The 15,083-nt window shown below is 38.8% G+C and overlaps 2 protein-coding genes across 5 annotated transcripts in view; one reads left to right on the plus strand and one right to left on the minus strand.

The window, feature by feature from the left end:
- Window positions 1-6,626, plus strand: part of DYNC2LI1 (dynein cytoplasmic 2 light intermediate chain 1) — a 22,916-nt gene extending 16,290 nt beyond the window's left edge. For 2 of the 4 annotated variants that reach the window (XM_075089045.1, XM_075089046.1), the window contains exon 13: window positions 4,834-6,626. In XM_075089045.1, the coding sequence (XP_074945146.1) occupies window positions 4,834-4,899 (66 nt within the window). In that variant the 3' untranslated portion in view covers window positions 4,900-6,626. Of the gene's footprint in view, window positions 1-549; window positions 1,577-4,833 lie in introns of those variants that run through there. The other 2 variants (XM_075089043.1, XM_075089044.1) reach the window with 1 other exon arrangement.
- The window catches only part of ABCG5 (ATP binding cassette subfamily G member 5), a 24,103-nt gene continuing 11,001 nt past the window's right edge, over window positions 1,982-15,083 (minus strand). Inside the window, exons 11-13 of the mRNA XM_075089042.1 lie at window positions 12,513-12,698; window positions 10,751-10,863; window positions 1,982-7,294 (exon numbers count right to left, since the gene is read on the minus strand). Coding sequence (XP_074945143.1) covers window positions 7,098-7,294; window positions 10,751-10,863; window positions 12,513-12,698 — 496 coding nt within the window. The 3' untranslated portion in view covers window positions 1,982-7,097. The remainder of the gene's footprint in view (window positions 7,295-10,750; window positions 10,864-12,512; window positions 12,699-15,083) is intronic.

The raw sequence follows: 15,083 nt of genomic DNA on the forward strand, positions 1-15,083 counted from the left end.
TTCTCTGGACGTGAGCTCCAAGAGAGAGAATACAGCACCACGGACCTTTTGGGAATTTACATTTTTTTTAATGTATTTCTTAACTAGCAGATTCTCTCTGCGAATGACTGAAATTTTGTGCTCTGTGCAGGGCTTTCAAGAGTCAAGAAACATTCATTTTGCATATGCATTAGTCCTTAAATACGTAGCTTGCTGTTAACTCTTCATATGGACCACATAAACAAGATGGCAAACTTGTAATCTATTTCTCTCCATTCTCTGCTAGCTTTTTGGCTTTTGATGCTTTAAGGTCACCTTAATTTCATTTTAGGCACATGTGCAACTTGAGTAAGAGTGAGATCTTTCAAAATAATGATGTTGATTAGAGCTGCACATATTCCACCTGCATCTGTAAGCACCTAGGAGTGCATGAAGTTCCTTAGTTCCTTCTAAATGTTCGTGGCAGTGAGATGGTACATGGGGGTGTCTGCTCTGTTTCCTTTAGAAATGCTCTCTACCACAGAGGTAAGTACTCTAAGCTGTCTTTTTGAAGGTTTTTGTTTGTTTCAGGTCTTAGCTATCCTGTTATGCCTTGTACTGGTAATACTCAAAATAGCTGCTTGGACCTTTTTCATCTGGACATTCGACTGCAGCTTCAGTCATTGAAGCAAATGATAAAGCTAACCTTGAGCTCAAAGAATTGGATAGCCTCCCAGTCAGGTGCTTAAAAAGTCAGTATCATGCAATGCCAAAGTTCACCCTGACTGGTCCTTGTTACACAAAGGTATTACTTTAGGGATTGGTGCCAGTTTTAGCTGAAGTCTCATGCCATAAAGTAAACTTAAAAAACAAAAGGTAGATGCCTGGTGCCGTTTGGTGTCAGCTAACACAAAGCAATGGAAGCAGATCTCAGTGAACAGACCATACCCGTTAAGACTTTAACAAATCATAAACAGAAGATGGGCAATTTCTATAACATCTCACAAGGAAGCATATTTCCCCTAAAATAGGACTGACCTCGCCAGCCATGTCATTCACAACTAGAAGTCATCTCGGTGTCAGAACTGCAGCTGTCTGACTGAGGTTGGGACTGTGTTGGCCAACAGAATGAGTGCCATATTCTTTCATCATACTTCTCTGACATGACCATATTGCAGAACTTCAGGAGAAAATTTCAATCTCATTCAACAAAATAGAAGATTGCATATTGTGCGATGAACCTCCTTGCTCAGACCAGTGCTGCTGGGCAGAGAAGTATGACAGGCACCTTAACGTGGGTAACAGAGCAGTAGCATCTTTCATTTTCTCCAGAGGAAAAGTGCTAGTCTTCATGTTGTGGAGAAAAAGTTGTTTAGGATATTTACTCAGCTGCCAAGAATAAGCTTTCTCGTTTTCACAAGCAAGCATGTCCAAATGGGTATAAAAGGTGTTTTGGTTCGCTTTTTTTAAAACCAACTTAAAGAGCATTATTAGAGCACTGTTATTAAATTCCCTGCTGAAGTTTACATGCTTAAGATTTTTAATCCTAGTTTCAGTACTTCGTTATTTTCACCATGTTCCAGACTGAGGGCACTTTCAGTAAGAAACTGCACTAAAAAGAAAGTTAAAGTCATGTCAGTCCCTCAGAACTGAAGAAATGCAACAATGAAGGCTTTTCCTACAATCTTAATTTTTCCTCCTTGTTTGTAGACATTATAGTATTGTCTTTAATTACATGATCATATACTATTTTGCTGATGTTTCGATTCAATTGTTCGGTATTTCTTTTCATCATTCTTATTCTTTGTGTACCTTATTTCTCAACCTGCCATTCAGACACTTCAACGAACACAAAAGTATTAATTTTTTTTCTCTGAGAACATGTGGTAATGTTATCTTATCTGAGTGCCTCATAAACATCAGTTAAGTCTTTCTTCCCAATCCCTTTATGAGATTAGGTGTGATCTTCCCCATTTGACAGATGGAGAATTTATAGAAACACAGAAGTACAGAAGCATTAAGGTTAAAAAAAATATTAAAAAACACTTTATGCCAGTGTTGAGACATCTAGGACAAGTTGTTAGCACTAATAACATTTAAAACACCCAGAACACATTGAAAGCATATTTAAATTGCAGTTGTTAATTCTCTGTAAATCTGATCTGTGCCCCTACTCTTGGTACCCAGAACACAAAGTAAGCATAATGCTAGTGCAAACATTTTGGCATACTTCGAGATATGTTCTTTGGTAGGATTTTCTCAGTTTGGAGAGAGAAGCTCTTAGCTGATTGTGTATAGTTACAGCATATTCCAGAACTCTGCTTATGTTTGTAGGATAGGACTATATGAGCAGGAAGGTACCCTTTTTCCAAAGGGTCTCTGGAGTGATCTTTAAGCTGTATGTGAAAGATTTTTCCATTACATTTCTGACTTATGGGGATTTATTTTACTTTCTGTTTTACATGAAAACTAAGGAAGTGTACTTGCCTGACAGCATTTATCCTCCTGAATCACTGAATTTGTTAAAGATTTTTTATTTTAATAGCCTCCCATTTACTCACTTTTTTCTTTCATTTCTCATTGTTTAACTGTTAGTCTTCCCTAGATACGGCTCCAAAATAAATATTTATAATTTGTTATGTACTTCTGTATGTATGGAATAGCTAGGTTTTGATGTATGCTGAATTTTGATACTTTGCATTTCTGTATGATTTTGAATTGCCTTCTAGCTAGCTAAAATTACAGCAAAATAAATTCTGCTAAATTATCTGCCTCTTTCTTGGAACAGTTTAGTCAGATGATAAATCTGTAAGGCTAATTATTCAGGCAACACCTGTAGACATGACCCCCAGACAGCATTGTCATTATATGGAAAACTTCATTGTCTAATTTCCCCCTTCCTGTAGCCTTTGAGAAAGTTGTTGGAATTGAAATTATTTACTTAGCATAAATCAGGTTACATGTGATCCTTAAAATACCACAGTATTCTTTCTATTCCTAACTGTTGGCAAGTTTCCCACAGTTCAGTATGTTCCAAGATCACAATTGCTTTATATTAATAATGAGGAAGTGAAAATACTGAGTAAAGACTGGCCTAGGAATAGAACAGTCCAGTAGTACTAGAGTAGTATTTCATAATGCAATTTACTAGATTAGACACAACATGTTCTGTGTCAGTCATCTATGAGTTACTTAAATGTTAAAAGTAGACTCCTGCAAGCACCATGAAAATTTTGCACTGATGACAAAGCTGCTGAAGTTATTTCCTAGGAGAGAGAAAATTCCTTTTATTATTTCTGTACATTTTTTAGGTGATGATTTCTTTGTTGCTCTGCCCTTTATTTTGTTCTTCCCTCTGTGCTCTGCTAAATTCACCAGGTGTGAATCTTGTTATTTTTGTCAGCTCTGGTATCTGTATACCTACAGCGAAACCTCCCTTACACTGTTCAGTCCATTCTATTAAAATCAGAATAGCAATCATATAAAACACATGCCCGCATTTGAGGGGCCTTGCCACATTTATACTAATCACTGCTTTCTGTCCACCTCTCCTCCTGATCTAAGTAAGATATGACGGCTTTTTTTGTACTGCAAGCCGTGCATGATTAGGTCTAACAGTACCTCACTAGAGTATCAGCTTCCTGCAAATACATTGGAAGCCGCCTTATTCTTAAATGAACAAAAAGCACGTGTAGTGCTTTCTAAATTAATTTTTGCTGGAAAAATCTTCAGAAATAGTTCCTGACAGCATACACCACTACATAAAATTCAGAAGATGACACTGTTGTTTGGTGATGTTGCCAGAATCTTTAATTAACAGGCTTCAAAATTCCCAGTAGCACTTTTGACCGAAATGAGGGCATTTGTCTACCATGCTAGTACTCAGCTGATGTCAAGTATAGCATAACGCAGATTACCTCATCTTTCATACCTAACTCACTTTATTTATACGTCCACAATTTGAGCCTCTGTTTGCATTTAATAATATAATTACTATCTAGAAGATGCATAATTTTAATTACCACATTGGTTTTGCATTTTATCGTTTACACACAGGGGCTAACTTTTCAATTTACTAAACAGTAGCACCTGAAAGAACATTTTAACTACTAACTGAAAAACAAAACAAAAGCAAAAGCATGGCATCATTGTCTGTCATGAGTGATACACTTCCTGAGAAACCTCAAACAATGATGATGAATATTTCCACAAATATCCAGTAGCACAGATTGAATAGATATGGCACGTCAATTTCCTAAACACCCATTGTGTTCCTCTAAAATATATTTCTGCTTGCTGCCTTCTGGACAGGCCTGTGTTCTGCAGGGGTTTCTAAGGTTCACTGGTAGCTCTCTAAATTATCACCGCAGGTGATGTGTGAGCTTACAGAAGTTTATTTCAGCCCTGTGCTTTAAAAAAAAAAGGCTTTGTTTTTCTAGTTTCTTCTCTGCAATTTTAAGGAATTCTGCGTACATAAGCTCCATTTTGCTTCTTGAAAGGCCCTGACTTGATGTGTATGAAACAGTAGTTTCTGTTGGATAATTCTGATTTCTGTTTTTAAAACACAGGTAGTGTTATATTTGTGTATGTTCGTAGGGAACGTGGCTTCTCAAACTGAATGTGTAACACCCCACCCAAAATTTCTTCTACCCTAGAAAGCAGGTGCCTAGGCCTAAATAAACAAATAAATATAATCTAGCTCCCTGTGTGAGAGCAAACGTGGCAAAACTTAGAGCACTTTTAGTATAATTTTGTTAAAAATAAAAAACGTACATTTTTGTACATGTTTTAAATGTTTAGGTGGCTAATATATGTATCTTATCACTTTTAATAATGATGAGCTTAGGTTAATACGTATGTATGTTTCTGTTTTAGGAACTTGAACAGTACAAAAGAAATGCCTCTAAATCCTGGAAAGAAATGGATTTTGACCCTGACTGATGAGCTGCTATAGGAGTCTTCAGTTTAACGTTTACAAAATTACTTTAATATTTTTAACATTACACTAGCAATTTAATCTGATGCAGTTGAAAATATACAATATCAAACTACAAAATTAACACTTATTAAACATCCCTGTTATTATTTTTAATAAAAAATAGCTGTTTATTAATTCAGTTCAGATTTAAGCATATCTCGGTACTGACACAGTTTTAAGAAGTGGGGAAAAAGGAGTTCTAGACTGTTCAGAGATGTGTTTGAACACAAAGACTGGCAAGAGTCAGTTCTACCTATTTTATAACTTATAACACAATATTTGATTTATTCTTTAATGCTTCCACCCTGACTATGTATTTAAATATAAACAAGTTTTCGCACCCAAAATCTGAAACTGCATAGTAAAGTATGCTAGGCATTCTCTTCCTAGTTCCTTGCATATATAAATGAAAAGCAAAGCTTAAGAATATATTTGCATCATCATTTTATGCATTTGAATAGGATACTTCCACAAAAACTGGTAGAATAAAATACAATTAAAACCAGGTTTAACCTGCTCTAAAATTCAGAATTTTGCTTTATCTCTGTTTCAGTATCATACAGTTTAATACAGGAATTGTTTCTTGCACTGTATAATACAGAATTCAGAAGACAGTATTTCAATATCTGAAATATTAGGAAGCCAGTCTAATCAATTTGGCAGATATCTGGTTCGTGGCGGAAGTATAACTGGTTCACATGCAGCCTAAGCTGGTGAAATGCTAGCCTAAACTGGAATTGGCTTTTTGTCCATGGACATCCTCACTATTGTGAGGTGTCCTGAGCATTCTGAGACTATGCAGGACCAGACCTAGATTAAAGCCAGGGGTGTCTCCTGAGAGCTAAGACTTGTGACAAAATAGATGTCTGAACAGTCACCGTGGACCAGCTTGTAAGAATGTTCCCTGACGAAGAACCCTGCATGCGCATAAAAATGGGAAAGGCAAACTAACATAGTATCTTTCCAGCTGTTTGAAGTTATTTGTTATTTTTAACATATTTGTTCATCGAATATTTTTCTGATATAATATTTGTATCTTAGAATATTTTACATAAAGATATTAGAAAAGAAATCTTGGCCTCACACTTAGGTGGAGAGCTTGCACTAACTTGAGAGGTTTCTTCGTTACGAAGGGCATCACCTCAAAGCTATCAAATTAGACTAATTACGTTGTTGTGGAATTTTAAGATAGAAATATACTTACTTACCTCCTTGAAAAAATCTCTAGCTATCCCTCTGTAATAAATAATTTCTTCACTACACATGCAAAGGAAGTTATAAAATTTAGTAATTATGTGTCTGTTAGGCTTTCAATTTTGCGAGGTACCTACTTAGATTACATGGATAAATTAGAGCCTCTGACACATTAGTGAGCCTGTGAGAATAACTTCCAGAGATGCAAACTACAGCGCTTCCAAGAACTGGCTAACAACTTCTATATTTTTCCCCCGGCTATATGGACGTTTTATTAACAAACAAAAATTTGTTCTAGTAATTCACAAACTGCTTCCAAAACAGGATTTAGAACTTGATAATTAAAAGAAGGAACAGATATAAATAACACAAATGTCTTCTCTGATTTACCATCATTTACAAGACAAAAACACATTGGGTAACTTTTATATTGCTTAAAGATGCTGCACTCACTGATGTAGAGTATGCAGAAGATTAAAGTGGAGTGATTTCTTGATTCTGTCTTTATTTACACGTATTTGGCTTGTTGCGGTTCAACAAATCCCAAAAAATTGTACCAAAACAAAGCATAGGAGTGGAAATACAGGATTTACTAGCAATTATGCCTCTCTGCCTGTTGGTAGTGGTTAAAAAACAAAAAGTAGTGTGAAAAAGATCAGAGCACCCTCGATACATTGTTAAAAATTGACAGCAACATCTGACTAAATTAAACTCAAAAAGTCCTTTAAAACATGTAATGCTGTGGGTTCTGGCTGATTTGGGAGTGGGGTGGGAATATCAATTCACACTCTTACGCGAACATTGTTTTTACAAGATGGAAAACATCCAGTTAGAAACAATCATGAGAAGATGAATGTGTTTATATATGTATAATCACTTGAAGTCTAGCTAAGATCCACCAATTTAAGCTTTCAACTTTAATCAAGTTAAAAGTGTTTTATTAGCCATTGTTAGCACCGCTACTCTTTTATTGCCTGCCAATAATTCTCTCTCTTATTTGGAAGCTCAGAATTGCTATAACAGCAAGTCCTGGTAGAAAAGCATAGAGTATTAAGAAATCGATTGTGAACCGGGAGAATGCACCAGGAAAGTTCTTTTCAATGAACTGAATGCCATGAGTGAAAACACACGCAGCGTTAACTGCAGTGGAACTGTTGGCTCCACCTGTCAAAAGAAAAAATGCTTTTAGTAGGTGAATCGGTAAAATTAAAACTCAGGCTTCAGTATCTAGGGCATACGTTTAATATACTGAGCCCTAACATTGTTTTCATGATGAACTATACGCGCGGCAATAGTTACCATCATTTTGGAATGAGAACAGACAAGCCATATGTTCCTGCAGTTAATCTATGCCTTTTTGTTGTTTTTTTTTTTTTTGAAGGGAAGAATAAAGGGTCAGTAGCTTTCTGGTTCGCTTATGCCAAACAAAAGAAGATTTATGGCTTTTCAGACACACTATCATCTGAAGGGCCTCAAGAAGCAAGTTGCCCAATGTGGTAGACTTATGGTGTTCATATTTGCTGAGCGCTTCCAAAATGCAAGAAATGGAGACTGTTTGAAGGGCACATTAAAAATCAGCTGTTTATTATTACTACCAAAGTCATGGATTCTTTCTAGCATTTGCTATCTATGCATTTGTAATAAAGTGGGACAGGAGAAATTAATGGATAAAGAATATATAGCTTTGGAGGGGAGCACAGACACCTGGCTACAAAGCCCAGCCCAGCCTTGGGTAGGTCCAAAGCTGTAAGTTTTACCCCACTGATGGATGTTAGCTACTAACCCTGCCAACCTGATTGATTCTGGTGCTTTGCCAGTTATCTGGCTCACAGCCTGACAGCCAAGCCGCTCAATATATGCCGGAGTAACATACTTGAACTGAAGCCTCGCTAGTATGAGAGGAAACATCTGGCCAGGTGTTACCTGTCAGTGCTCCTTGCACTGATGTGTCATCTTGTATTGTGCAGCACTATTGATCTTCTATTTGTGTAATACTGCTCCGATAGGCATATGACAGGCTGCAAAGTTTATCTTGCAACATGCCCCCAAAGGAGGAATAAAAGAACAAATGAGGAGAAAGATGAAAAACTGAAAGAATGAGAAATGGTTGAAAAAGGGAGTCAAACTTTTGTCTAGCTTGCGGAGCCAATGAGGAGAGGTGCTATGTCTGGCCCTTGTTCTCACCAACAAGGAAGAGCTGGTGGGGAATGTGACGCTCAAGGGCAGCCTTGGCTGCGGTGACCATGAAATGGTGGAGTTCAAGATCTTTAGGGCACCGAGGAGGGTGCGCAGCAAGCTCACTACCCTGGCCTTCAGGAGAGCAGACTTTGGCCTCTTACAGGATCTGCTTGGTTGAGTACCATGGGGTACCACCCTGGAGGGAAGAGGGGCCCAAGAAAGGTGGTTGGTATTCAAGGCTCACCTTCTGCAAGCTCAGGAGCAACGCATCCCAACAAAGGGGTAGGCAGGCAAAAATTCCAGGGGTCTGCATGGATGAACAAGGAGCTCTTGGGCAGACTCAAACACAGAAAGGAAGCCTACAGAGGGTGAAACAAGGACAGGTAGCCTGGGGGGAGTACAGAGAAATTGTCCGAGCAGCCAGGGATAAGGTTAGGAAAGCTAAAGCCGTGATAGAATTAAATCTGGCCAGAGACATTAAAGGCATCAAGAAAAGTCAGTGATAAAAGGAAGACTAAGGAAAACATGGGCCCTCTCCAGAAGGAAACAGGAGACCTGGTTACCCAGGATGTGGAGAAGACTGAAGTACTCAATGACTTTTTTGTGTCAGTCTTCACCAGCGAGTGCTCAAGCCACACTGCCCAAGTCACAGAAGGCAAAGGGCAGGGACTGGGAGAATGAAGAACCACCCACTGCAGGAGAAGATCAGGTTTGAGACCATCTGAGGAACCTGAAGTTGCACAAGTCCTGGGACCTGATGAGATGCATCCGCAGGTCCTGAGGGAACTGGCTGATGAAGTTGCTAAGCCACTGATCATCATATTTGAGAAGTCGTGGCAGTCCAATGAAGTTCCCACTGACTGGAAAAGGGGAACATTACCCCCATTTTTAAAAACAGGAAAAAGGAAGAACTGGGGAACTACAGGCCTGTCAGTCTCACCTCTGTGCCCAGCGAGATCATGGAGCAGGTCCTCATGGAAACTGTGCTAAGGCACATGGAAAACAAGGAGGTGTTTGGTGACAGTCAACATGGCTTCACTAAGGGCAAACTGTGCCTGACAAATTTGGTGCCCTTCTGCAATGGGGTTACAGCATTGGTGGATAAGGGAAGAGCAACTGACATCACCTACCTGGACTTGTACAAAGAATTTGACACTACCAGCACAGTATCCTTGTCTCTAAATTGTGGACGCATGGTTTTGACAGATGGCCCACTCTGTGGATAAGGAATTGGCTGGATGGTTGCACTCAAAAGAGTTGTGGTCAACAGCTCGATGTCCAACTAGAGACCAGTGACAACGGGCATTCCTCAGGGGTCGGTATTGGGACCAGCACTGTTTAACATCCTTGTTGGCAACATGGACAGTGGGATTGAGTACGGCCTCAGCAGTTTTGCCAATGACACCAAGCTGTGTGGTGCGGTCGACACACTGGAGCGAAGGGATGCCATCCAGAGGGACCGTGGCAGGCTTGAGAGGTGGGTCCCTGTGAACCTCATGATGTTCAACAAGGCCAAGTGCAAGGTGCTGCACATGTGTGGGGGCAACCCCAAGCACAAATTCAGGCTGGACAGAGAATGAATTGAGAGCAGCTCTGAGGAGGACTTGGTGGCGTTGGTTGATTAGAAGCTCAACACAACCAGGCAACGTGCACTTGCAGCTCAGAAAGCCAACTGTATCCTGGGCTGCATCTAAAGAAGCATGACCAGCAGGTCAAGGGAGGTGATTCTGCCTCTCTACTCCGCTCTTATGAGGCCTCACCTGGAGCACTGCGTTCAACTTTGGGGCCCCCAACATAAGAAGGACATAGACCTCTTGGAGCAAGTCTAGAGGAGGGCCACAAAGATGATCAGAGGGGTGGAGCACCTCTCCTGGGAGAATAGGCTGAGGGAGTTGGGGGTGTTCAGCCTGGTGAAGAGAAGGCTCCAGGGAGACCTTATAGCAGCCTTCCAGTACCTGAAGGGGGCCTACAAGAAAGCTGGAGAGGGACTTCTTACAAGGGACATGTACTGATAGGACAGGGGCTACTGGCTTTAAACTGAAGAAGGTAGATTTAGATCAACTGTAAGGAATAAACTCTTCACTATGAGGGTAGTGAGGCACTGGAACAGGTTGCCCAGAGAAGCTGTAGATGCCCCATCCCCAGAATCGTTCAAGGCCAGGTTGGACAGGGCTTTGAGCAACCTGGTCTAGCAGAAGGTGTCCCTGCCCTGCCAAGGGGATTGGAACTAGATGATCTTTAAGGTCCCTTCCAACCCAAACCAATCTATGATTCTATGATATGGCATTATAGTACATCTTTACTAATTAATAAGCTTTTTTTAAGAAGTTATCTTTAACTTATCAATATACTGTTATTGTATGTAGAAGGAAAACAAGCATCAACATCTGATTAAAATTGTTTAGAATGGATTTAAAGGCCTTTTTTGTTTTTAACACTTACCACATGTGAAGTTCAAGCCATAGAATTCATTGACTATAAGAACCTCGCTGCTATATTTTTGAAAGGTAAGATAACTGAGTATTTTAAAAGGTGTTGGCATTTCTTCGATGGTCCTTAAAGAAACAGAGAAGTTAGATTGGCTTTTGCTACATTCCAAGAGCCAGTTCTACCCCAAATTACAAACAAGCTCTCATCTTTTGTCGTAGCCTGTTACAGAAACAGTTCTTGGCTGTACATGTAGGGTTTTTAAACAGAAAGCCCATTTCAGTGCTAAATGAGGAGACAAACATGAAGGCTGTCTCTGACTTTGGTACAGTGTCATAATGTTCAGCCCCTGACTTGTTTATGACAGTCACAAATAATTCTATGAAGTTCCTTTGGTATTCACATTGCAGTGCTAAACTGAAAAAGACAGGACCCAACATAAACCTTAGTTGCAAAAATGTGTTGCTTCCAAAAAAACAAACCATCAGCCCCTCACTCCATCTTCAAAACCAAAAAAGACTGAATATCAACTCACTGGAACAGTAATAACAGTACAAAAATGGAGCAAAGAATAAAGAGAAGAAAGAGTATAAACATTTGAAATAACATTATTCAACAAGACTGGGCAATTTCTGCACCTAAAATACTGCAATAATTTATATTTAAACAAACGAGCAGAAAAAACCTGCCACCCAAGTCTCAATGCTATTTTTAATATCCTTCATTGCCTATGAAGTTTAATCATCAAAGAGATTCACAATAATAATTAGCAATGTCTCTACTGTAAAAAAAAAAGGTTAGAAACCACTGTAATACTTTTGTAAAGTTATCATTAAGGCGTTAGCCTACGGTAGTGGGAACAAGTACCTTGTCATGATAAAACATACATCTTCCTGAAATTAGGGAGGGACCAAATTAATTAGGTATTAACTTAGTTTTATTTGATAAGCAAGTATTAGCTGAGATTTACTTTGCAGAGAAAAAAGCATCATCAGCTTTGTGAAGGCTCATGCTTTTCTTGAGAACAACTTGACATCATCTTTTGTTAGGCTTACTTCATTTTCATTGGAAGGATCTCAGTTCTACAAGCATATCATATTTTCTCAGCATCTCAATAAAACTTTTTGGCAATTTATTAGTATATGTTTTTCAAAAAATAATAATTTCAGTATTGACAAAAACAAGAGGAAAACTGTTCGAAGTTCATGCAGTTACAATGCAAACATATTCATTTGCACAGTAATAGAGCAAGTGGATCAGAATTTTCCCGCATATTTCGTAAACTACTATTTTTATGTAGTTAAGTCTGCACAGATAGAAAAAGTGTCTGAAAAGTTTAATGACTAAACTGGAGAATACCGCTAATAAGATAACTGAGAACAACTTTTTTTAACACACATAATTCCTAGTGTTTAATACCTGGTAAGTTCCAGCAGTTACTAGAAGTTGTAAGATTTTTTTGGTAGAATCCTCTAATGGGGACAGCATTTCATGTGATAATATCAGCATAAGTAAAATAATTGCTTAGTTTCACTTTAAATTTATTTGCAAAAAGTGAAAAAAGTTAATACATTTGATGGTATCTAAAGTTATTAAGTGTCTTTTTTGTGTGTTTAGGACAAGGTCTAACATAATAGGCAGTTCTACCCCTGAAAGCTGCACTTTCTGTTGCTACCTGTGCATTGTTGTGCTTCAGCAATACAGACTGTTCATTAAACTCTTCTGTAGGGAGATTATTTTGGCATTAACACCATAATGATATAAAACGTTTTCCTACCTTACTAGTCCCGTTCCCACTATCACACCTGCTGAATTAAGTAGCACCACTCCACTTTGGACTATATTTGGGTTTTGAACCACACCGAGTATAACAAGCGTTAGTAGTTCACCGATTATATGAGATGCTAAGACAACAGCAAAGAAAATTCCAAATCTGGAGGCATCAGGATACAACCCTGCAGTCCTGTACAAAAATGAGCAAAAGAACAATTAAAAAACACTGTTTGGGTACAAAACTTGGAATGCAGCTTTTATTTTTGTTCTTATTTATTTTTTGCAATTACAGCTTATTAAGTGAACAGTTTATGCCTTAACCCGTAGTGTGTTGTTTGGAGCCTTAGCATAAAGAACACCCACTTAATATCATGACATAAGTGCAGATACATGAGGTTTTCTCCATCTAGATTAAAGAGGGCAATGTAAAGCTGTAATTGTAGCAGAAATCCATGTTGTTTCAAGCATCCCTTAAACTAACATCCTTCTGCTTTTAGAGCCTATGTGGTGGGAGCTACTATATGTAAGTCATATTTAAAGAACATCTTTATGCAGATAATTAACAGATGGAATTTTGCACTTCTGATACTGCACATGCAAATGTAAAAACAGATATACTCAGGTAGATGGAAGGCTAATTGAATTCACCGCCCATGTAAATCATCTAAATGCAGTTTCCTCCACACTCCTGCACTCTTTAATAAAACACGATGTTCCCACCTTTTCCTTAGCTCACCTAAGGAAAAAGTTCCCCCCTTCCCCAACCTGTACTAAAGATTAAAAAGTTAAGAGGCCAGCAATTGCTAGGCCAACTTAATTCAGCCTTATAGCGTTCATGACAGATGACAAAACCTTTTATTACACGGTGACACATTACTCTTTTTCCAAAATACCTCATACAAAAATTGCCTCGCCCTAGGTACAGACTGTGTGCTTTGCTTAGCTAACAAGCAGCTATTCAACATTTTATTTTCTTTTTCATCGCTCGGTGCAAGACCCTATGTCTTTTTTTCAATCCACAATGTTGGAACATGGTCTTAAAATAGAAGTATTAATTTTCTTACAGGTTTCCTGTAGCATTTTTTGCATGTAATACCAAAATAATCTCTATTATAAATAGACAGCTGAATATTGACTTCAAGTATTAAACATTCAGTGAGCTAGCAGGTATTTAAAAACCTTTAATCACAGATTGGTGCAGAAGAAACAGCTCTCCAAAGTCCTAGCATACGAGCATCACCTTCTCTGAAGCGCAGTTATACTTTACACAGAGGTATGTAGATACAAACTAGTAAATCTGGGGTAGGAATAGAAAGAGAAGAAAGTCTGAAAGAGAAGAAAGAAAAAAAAATTCAGAAAAGGGAATATTACAGCAGTAGAACAGTAGGATAATATAAACTGTTAGAAAATTTCCCAGAAGTACCTTTAGCTAGGAAAATCTGCATAAACAGAGTACATTTACTTGATTGCAAAAGTGGCTGTATTTGTTTTTGGCCAGAGCTGCCTTGTGTCTGATCGGGTAAGAGTTTGGGTCTGACTGACCCAAACTGACTGACCCTACAAACACAAGCTCTGAGAGAAATGGCTTGTAAGGCCACATACCAGAGGCTATCAAAGCCTCTCCAGAAGTTAGTCCATCCAGGAAAGTTTAGTCCCGTCAGATACAATCTTCAAAATTTCATAGAGAAACTGCTTGCCCTAGGAGGTCGAAGGGCACTATGAAATCACTCTGACACATCACTGATTGCTTCCAAACAACCACAGGATAGCAAAGATATGTGGAGGCTGATATCTGTAAATATTATCCATTAGCTGCAACCACGCTCTTTATTGTTGATTGTGTCTGAAGCTACCAAAGCACAAGGGCAAAGTCTCTGCCCATACAAATTTCCTGTTCACTAAGACGGGAGAGTGACAAACAGCAGCTCGTTATCTTCAGGAGCTCCGCAAATCTTCCCTCATTGAGCCTGAAAAGGTGCTTTCTGAATGGCTGCCTTCTCCACAACCAGCTCACTAGCAGGCAGAAATGGAAGGGCTCTGGTGAGCACAGTGCATCCTCTAAATGCTTAGTGGGAGGAGGAGTAATTTCTGTTTGTCTGTGAAAAAGGGCTTCTCAGGGAGTGCTGCCTGAAGCAGGCAGCACTGACGACTTGCAGAAATAAAAGCCCAGGTAGCTAAGGGGACAGAGAAAGATGGCCTTGCTTGAACAAAACTTCAGTGCACTACACAACAAGTGTTTCATAATTAGGAAAACAAAAAACCCAGAAAAAGCTTGAAAAACAGAAATTGGTCCTTATTACTTTGCTATTGACTTACGCCTGCAGCCATGGACTGTATTAAGTTCAGAATAAGCAAGTGGAAGGTGGGAAATCAACGGACAGAAATGAAGAAAAGCAGATCTATATGATAGATAAGGCAATGAAGAGATGAAATATTTCATCATCCCATTCTGAGGTACTACTTCACAATGATGGAGGAAATTAATGTACTGGGAGAAAAAAAGCAAGCTTTATAATCACACCCTTTCTCCCACTATTAGAAATCCACTTCAGTGCCTTTCCCTGGAGGGTGGAAA

This window comes from Phalacrocorax aristotelis, chromosome 3, assembly GCF_949628215.1.
Source record: "Phalacrocorax aristotelis chromosome 3, bGulAri2.1, whole genome shotgun sequence".
In the NCBI taxonomy this organism is placed as follows: domain Eukaryota; kingdom Metazoa; phylum Chordata; class Aves; order Suliformes; family Phalacrocoracidae; genus Phalacrocorax; species Phalacrocorax aristotelis.